Source organism: Centroberyx gerrardi, chromosome 22 (genome assembly GCF_048128805.1).
Source record: "Centroberyx gerrardi isolate f3 chromosome 22, fCenGer3.hap1.cur.20231027, whole genome shotgun sequence".
Taxonomy (NCBI): domain Eukaryota; kingdom Metazoa; phylum Chordata; class Actinopteri; order Beryciformes; family Berycidae; genus Centroberyx; species Centroberyx gerrardi.
In genome coordinates, this window is record NC_136018.1 from 14,891,798 (window position 1) to 14,899,827 (window position 8,030).

An 8,030-nucleotide genomic window follows, 5' to 3' on the forward strand; every position below is an offset into this window, starting at 1 on the left:
TAAAAGGGCAATTGCATATGACTGTCACGATCTGTCACGATCTGCTCCTCTGTTTCCTGGTCAACCACTCCTGCAACTCCCCAGTCCTGCCATCCTGTAGACATCCACCAGATGTCCTCGGACTTTCCCTCATTTCCTCATCCCCTGTTCCCTCCTCCTGCTCCTACTCACCTGTCTGCCATCAGCCCATTAGTCCTGTGTCCGCCCTTACCTGCCGGCTATCTGCCTATCAGCTCCGGGACTCTCTCCCCTGTCCCTGTGTGTGTATATATAGGCTGTGTTCCTCAGTTTGAGTTGTCAGTTCGTCAGTCTTGTTACATGTTGTGTTAGCTGCCTTGCTACCGGTTTAGTTACCTGCGCTGTTACCTGTGTTGTTTCCTGTCGAAGTCTTCTAAGACTTGTTCCTGCCAGGTTTGGATTCTTGGTTCCCTTCGCCTGTCGGCCAGTTAAAGTTTTGCCTTTTGGATTGCCTGTTTTGTACTCTGCCTCAGTTCTTCATTAAAGCTTCTTGCTTCTGCAAAGCTCTCTGTCTCTCCGGCTTGCATTTGGGTCCAGTCCTGAATGACAGCTCGCAGCAACACTGAACAATACACTCACAATACACGTACATACATACATACATTGAATATAAAGGGGGGAGGGGGGGGGGCAGCTATGTGTGACCTCCTAGCTCTGTTAATAAATAACAATAAATAAATAGATGTAATGCACACGAAAAAAAAGTGCTGTAAGGCATTGAGCAGCCGGATAGCAGAGGGGATAAAAGACTTGGAGTAGCGATTGCTTTTACAAGCAGGTAAGGCATACAAAGTAGTAAAGCCAGATCTCTTCTTCTCTTCTCCTCTTTCTTCCTTTCTCCCTGAGACTGGTAGAGGGGTTTTTGAAGGAGGTGTTGAGAAACTTCCCGGACGATGTGCTGGACTATTTTAAGTTGCCACAGGGAGAGGGGGCTCCAGTTCTTCCTGAATTGCAGGTATCCGCTGAGAATGGGGGCTGGTTGGAAACTGGGAGCCTGGGGAGGTGCAGGCAGGCAGGCAGTAAGGCTCTGTATGCAGCCTGTGTTAAGGTAAAGAACACGCGGGCCCTACAGGAGGTCAGGGAACACCAGTGCGAGGCTGTGATGGAGGACCAGAGTCCTGTACGGTTTAGCTGGAGAGTGCTCTATAAGCTTCCTCTCCCCAAAAGGAGATTTAGAGATTTGTATTTGTATTTGAATGAGAGTCGTCAGTGCGGCTCTGTCAGTTTTATTGTGTTACAGGTGTTGTTGCTGTTACTGTCATGGTTTTTATTCTTGCTGTTTTGTTTCCTGTGTGTTTGGGAGGTGTGTGTGCGCGTGCGGGTGTGTGTGTGATGGTGTGCTTCTTTGCTGTTCTTTGCGAATGGCTGCACAATTTAACGATTGTCCAGTCGTCCAAGTTATGATTGTCCAGTTTCTGTTGCTTATGGAGAAACCACAACATTTGTGCTCTGTAATGGATGTGAATTAAAATGTAGTGAAGTACAATACTTCAGTAAAAACTTACGTAAGTAGGAGTTAAATTACTGAAAAATACACAATGCACAGAAAAGCCTACTCAATTACAGTAACATGAGTACCTGCATTTAGTTACCCTTGCCGGCAGCGATCACCCTGACCTCTTAGTCCCTCCACACCGCACCACACCCCTAAGTGTGTTCTCAGGCGCTGACAGACTGACGGAAACCTGCAAATCTGCACACACACACTGATATAGGATATTCAGTTTATCTATGAACCTAACTGTACTTTGAATATTTGTCATTTATGCATAGTTTGTGATTCATCAACACGTTTGTACTTTGCACATCTGTGACATTACTGCGTCGGCAATTGTCACTTTGTTTTACCCTACTCACAGCATTCTCCAGTTGGTCTTATTCAGCTCAACCTATTCAGGCTGGCTTTGAATGTATACTAGTAGTGTGTTCATGTTTAGTCTGTTGTCATACAGTATTTCTTGTCTACACCATTCTGTATGTGAGCTGCTGTTACATGTGTCAGCACTAACTAACCAGGTCAAATTCCTTGTGCACCCGTTGTACTTGGTGATTCATTATGATTATTATTACTCTTATTAGTATGATTATTAAATCCTAATACTCGTAATCACCTTGTCTAGACGTTCAACACAGTCTAACTAAAGTGAAACTGGTCAACTCAAACTAAGTGTAACTTTGATGTATTGTGTAAGTCTTTTCCTGCCCAGAACAAATGTTGTTGACATTGGGCGTGGACATTTGTGTTAGCACCTCCCCTTACTGCACCTGCTCTAGGCTCACCTGCAGATAAATAGGAAGTCACCCGCAGTGTACTGTACATTTGTCAGTGACATTCAAGAGGCGAGAGAATTACTGGGCGGAGAAATAACTTCTTCCCCGTTTCATTTAGCGAGGGATTCCTCCTGTCCTGCGAGCTGCAGCATTTTCCAAAAGGTCTTGTCCTCCCGGCACAGCTTATGGAAAAAACCTGTCCGTCTGCAGGACTACTGGGAAACAGAGGGAGTCATCGACATGTCCACAACCTTGGGCAGGTGTGGACACGCGTCAACGCCTGGGCCGTCTCTCGGGTTTGCTCTGAAGAGTCTGGGTGAGGACTTCTGAAAGGGTTTGGAGCACCCTGCCAGTTTCTGTGAGGACTTCTTAAAGGCTCTGTAGTGTCCTGCCAGTCTACAGAGGACAAGAGTCAGAGCAGGAGCACAGTCGATCACACACCAGTAGAGGGCTCAGTCTGACAACATACCAGGAAGTACAGATTATTGCTCTATTATTCACAATGGCCATATTGTATTTTTGAGTAACAATTTGTGCATTTGAGTGATTTTCATACAATGTTAAATCAATCAATCTTAAGTTACTTAGATGGAGCGATTATACCAATTAAAGGAATAAATATATTCAAATTGTTTTATATACAAACCTAAACACACACAATAATACACTTACAATCACACATAGATTTCACTAGATTCAAGGCCATTTCAGAGGAAACAAATTAAATAGTTATGAATAATTTATCAATAATAGTACTCAACTCTACAGCCTGCTCAGCTGAAACTCACAAGGAAGCTGCTCACAAAGAAAACAAAAACCTGTCTGGTTGCTCTTGTGTATGGGGCGAGAGAAGTGCTGGCAGTGGAGTTGTAGTTTTGGTCTCTGCTGTTTTATTTTTCTTTGCACCATAGACTTTTCTCATCCAGCAGTGAATACTTATCACCAGGGATAGCAAAGATGCGGAAAACACTCTTTCAAGCCCTGGGAGTTATTTTCTTGTTTAGTCTTGTGTGTTCAGTTGTGGTTTGGCTCTACAGCGGTAAAGCCACTGTTTTGATGGCATTTTATGATTCGAACGGATACATTCAAAAACCTTCTGAATTTGAGAGGATAATAAAACAACGGGTGCAAGAGCTTCTGAACAACAATACCACAGAGAAGAAGGCTATCTCAGGCGATGGGAGTTCTTTGGGACCCTGTCCTGATACCCCTCCAGGCCTGGTGGGTCCAGTCCGTGTGGAGTTTGACTGGAAGCAGACTATGGATAAGGTGAGGAAGGAGGCCACCTCTTCTCTTCAGGAGGGAGGACATTACAAACCACCAGACTGCATCGCACTACAGAGGGTAGGTGAATGAATGGTGAGATGAATCAATGCATGAATAAATGAACAGATGAAACAATGAAAGGATGGATGGATAGATAGATGGATGGATAAATATTTTAGAATTCTCCAACATACATATCCTGATTCTCCAACATACCAATGCACTACTTTAGGGTGTGGGCTTTACTCAGAAAGCTGAGAACAGTACAGAATACCTGTGTCACTTATGAAGGACATTTGATACCAGTTGCTGGGGTTTCTGGGAAAAACACATTATCATCCTTCCATTACTACATGTGAAAACAGAGAGAATACTTACAGGGCATTTAGAATGTACTACAGCCACTACTTTGATTTTACAATGGAAGTCAAAGAAGAAATTCCCCCCAACCCCCGAATGGGAAGGGTATTGGGAAAAATGCAGCATGCAAACAGTTTGAAGTGAAATTAGGGGCCTAGTTGAAATTTGCTACATTCATGCACATTTACTCGTCAGCACATTTACAATGAATGACAGTGATGAGCATTGACCTCCATACGTATTTGGACAAGTCATCATTTGATGATTTGGCTTGAGGTTCCTATTAATTTGGATGTGAAAGCACGTGATAGATATCAGGTTAGAGTACAGACTGACAAACAAACAATTGAAGATCTACCGCCCGCTTTGTACATGGTTTACCCACTTCCTTTGTATTCATTTGAATACGTAGTCACAAGAAGGGGAAAACCTAGTTGCCATGCTCTCCTTGGCCAAATTAAAAAAGACTGACTGACTAATGACATAAAGTATTTTACTGGCCATTTTAATAGTATTTTACCAAAGAAAAAACAGCAGGAGTTGAGAGTGTCACTACTTTTATGTTAAATCCAAAGTGATATAGATCAAAAAATGTCACTGTCCAAATGCTTACATAAAATACTTGCTGTATTTTATAGAATCTAATTATTTGCCTATTTTTTAGGTGGCAATCATCATCCCGTTCCGCAATCGTCATGAGCACCTGAAGTACTGGCTGTTCTACCTGCATCCCATCTTGCAGCGACAGCAGTTGGACTATGGTGTGTACGTCATCAACCAGGACGGTGACGGGGTGTTCAACCGGGCCAAGCTGCTGAATGTGGGCTTTGTGGAGGCGCTGAAGGAGTACGAGTACAACTGCTTTGTCTTCTCTGACGTAGACCTGGTTCCTATGAATGACCGTAACCTCTACAGATGCTTTGACGAGCCCCGACACCTGTCTGTGGCTATGGACAAGTTTAACTACAAGTTGCCCTATAACAATTACTTTGGTGGAGTTGCTTCATTCTCCAAGGACCAATACTTGAAGATCAACGGCTTCCCAAACAATTACTGGGGCTGGGGCGCCGAGGACGACGACATCTATAAGAGAATTTCCTTCCATAAAATGTCCATTTCTCGGCCCGACTCAGAGATCGGAAAGTACAAGATGATCAAACATAATAGAGACTTGCACAACGAGGCTGATCCGAAGAATCCTGATAAGCTCTTCAAAACCAAATGGACCATGGAGAAAGACGGGATTAACTCCCTCGCATACACTGTCAAGAAGATTGAGAAGGATGCACTGTACACTTTCATCACTGTGGATATTCACCCTCCAGAATAGCTGAATGTGATGGAAGCTGTGGACGCTGGATTACTGCTTGTAGGCTGCATCATTGCTTCTTAGTGTTTTTGTCTCACAACCCAAAAGAACATTTTCAATAGTTCAACCAACTGGCATAAATCCCAGGGGTGCAGAGTACAGTCTGTACTATCTTGCAATCTGTGTACCATGGACATGTTTTTTTTGTCACTGCATCAACATACAGGTTCAATCATCAATCTGCATTACAATATTTCACTGAATAAATCTAATTTATTAATAATTGTACAACATTTTGGGTCACCTCTGCCGAATTCACCTCATTCTCACTGCTACATCATGCCGAAAAGAAAGAAGTATGATTCTTTACCAAACTTGTAAGATTAAGTGTCAGACAGTATTCACTCTCTCTTGTCACTTAGTGTGTGTTAGCAAAGATGCCTCATCACAAAAGTGGCGCCCAAAATGGAAAAAAAAGAGGGTTAGGGGCACAATAGCCATAATCTTGTTTGATCAAGACAATGATATCTGCATTTCTCTCCATAGTTAGACCTGTACATGATCTGCACCTCAGTCATTTGATCCCCATACACACAAAACATACAGATAAGTCATTGTCTGTATCTCTGGCTGTCTCTGCCACACACACACACACATTGTGGCCAACATTGTGCCTACTGACAAAGCTAAAGCAAACTGCTTACTCACTCTCTCTCTCACACACACACACACACACACACACACTGTACTCACACACATACCCACTCATCTTGACAACGTTTTCTTGAGCTGAAACATACATATACAATAGCACAGGCCATGCCAAGACAATGATGAAGGCAATGGGGTTTTTTTTGTTTTGTTTTTTTTGGGGTTTTTTTATGAAGGCCTGGCTGTATCAATGCATCGCAATCAGGTGTGTGTCTGTGGGTGTGTGTGGGTGGGTGTGGGTGGGTGTCAAGTCAAGTCAAGTAGAACTTTATTTGTCCCCAGAGGGGCAATTGGTTGTGCAGCAGTAAAAACAATAATAACACACAATATCAAAAGAGAAGTAAAAACAGAAGTAAAAACATAGAGTCCATAAGTACACTATGTTTTAGTACTACTAAAATTAAAGCAATATTTACCAAGCGTGGTTGGGTGGTCGAGCTGATATTACCTTTTACTATTGGAGTTTAGCAGTGAAATGGCTGAGGGTATGAAAGAGTGTTTGTATCTGTTGGATTTGGCTAGTGGGTATTTGAAGCGGGAACCCGAAGGCAAGGTCTGAAACTCTAGGTGCAGGGGGTGGGTGCTGTCAGACAAAATGGATTCTGCCTTCTTTAACAACTGTTTGTTATATAAATCAGACAGACTTTTCTTTTGAGTACCTGTGACACTGCTACAGACCTTGATCACCTTAGTTAATGCATTTTTCTGTTTACGATTGAGAGAAGCATACCAACAGATAAAAGAAAAAAGAAAAATTGACTCAATAAAGGATTTGTAAAACAAAGTCATCAGGGACCTATCAACACCGAACCTCGCCAGCTTCCTCAGACAAAAAAGGCGCTGCTGGCTTGTTTTACACAGCATATTGGTGTTACAATCAAAGCTCAGCTTATTATGAATTATAGTGTGTGTGTGTGTGTGTGTGTGTGTGTGTGTGTGTGTGTGTACACAGGTTGCTTTAATAGTCTCAGTGGATAAAGTGTAACTGATGTGTATACATCTATGTATGTGTTTATTTTATTTATTTGTGTTTATTTTTACATGATTTTTGTAGGAGATTAAAAAAAGTGCTATTTTTTGTCACTTAAGTCTTAAGAAAAATGTTAAGATTAAAGTTACTAAAACTATTTTGTTAACTTTCATCTTATTTTGTATACTAAGAAAAAACATATGAATAAATGGGATTCTTGAAGGCAAAGTTTTCAAATTTGTTCGAATTAGGAATTAAGTAGGCGTTTTAGACAATTAAGTAGGTATTTCAAAGTATTAATAGTTTTTCTCACTGTGTTTTATTATTAAAGCTTAGCTACCTAGCTGTTAGACTGGAGAGGCTGATTATTAAAGGTTTGCATTAGCTGATACTGTTTATACCGTTAATATTTCTTCTTAAAGGTTGTGCAAGTGGATTTAAATTTTCAGAACAACCAAGGTTGTATTGCTACAGCTAGCAGACAGAGTGCTTATTTAAATTTCTCAAAATAAATGTTATGCTTGTTTATGTCACGGTTGCTAGGCAGGCCCTATTTGACATACCCCAATCCAATATTGCCTGCAGGTCCAAGTACTACAGGTATGTAAGAGACAAATTACATATAGGTCCAAAATTGCCGAACTTATCCTTTAATGATATAAATATACACAAGAGCAATTAAGACTGACTTGAATGCAGCTGATATTATAAAGAAAAAAGGTTGATATTATGGGTTTGTGGTAAATAATAGGACAGTAGATGAAAAATGTTGACTCATTATGGAAAAATAAGAATCAGACGTCTCACTCACTCTCACTGTGTTTCAGCATTGCCCTTAGTGCATTGCCTTTTACCCTCATGTCTCCATGAGTCCTCCACCCCGCATCATGCCTCGCCGCCCTCAGTGATACAACCAGGCTGTCAGTGAGCTGAAGTATTTTCATCACTCCCTTCAGGTGACAAGCAGCTTGGAATGCCGTCATTCCTGTGAAAGAAAAATCTGTGACTGCATCAGCTTGAGCTATTGTTAACTGAACGAAAGGAAAATGTTAGCTATGCTTGGTAATCAAGTAAAGAGGAGACTATTTACAATATAACTACTATGTTTTTCCCATATGAAGTGAA

At 41.6% G+C, this 8,030-nt stretch overlaps 1 protein-coding gene across 1 annotated transcript; it reads left to right on the top strand.

Moving 5' to 3' along the window:
* The first annotated feature begins 2,352 nt into the window (after positions 1-2,352).
* On the top strand, positions 2,353-6,087 carry LOC139920046 (beta-1,4-galactosyltransferase 1-like). The gene is made up of 2 exons (XM_071909950.2): positions 2,353-3,633; positions 4,580-6,087. Exons 1-2 carry the CDS (start codon positions 3,247-3,249, stop codon positions 5,243-5,245), a joined length of 1,053 nt encoding a protein of 350 aa, XP_071766051.2. The 5' UTR covers positions 2,353-3,246; the 3' UTR covers positions 5,246-6,087.
* The last annotated feature ends 1,943 nt before the right edge of the window (positions 6,088-8,030 follow it).

What these genes read in the sequence shown, in the direction of transcription:
- LOC139920046 (XM_071909950.2), top strand. Translation starts at nt 3,247, where the DNA reads ATGCGGAAAACACTCTTTCAAGCCCTGGGAGTTATTTTCTTGTTTAGT. An exon ending in ACTGCATCGCACTACAGAGG is followed by an intron (nt 3,634 to 4,579) that starts GTAGGTGAATGA and finishes CCTATTTTTTAG; the next exon opens with GTGGCAATCATCATCCCGTT.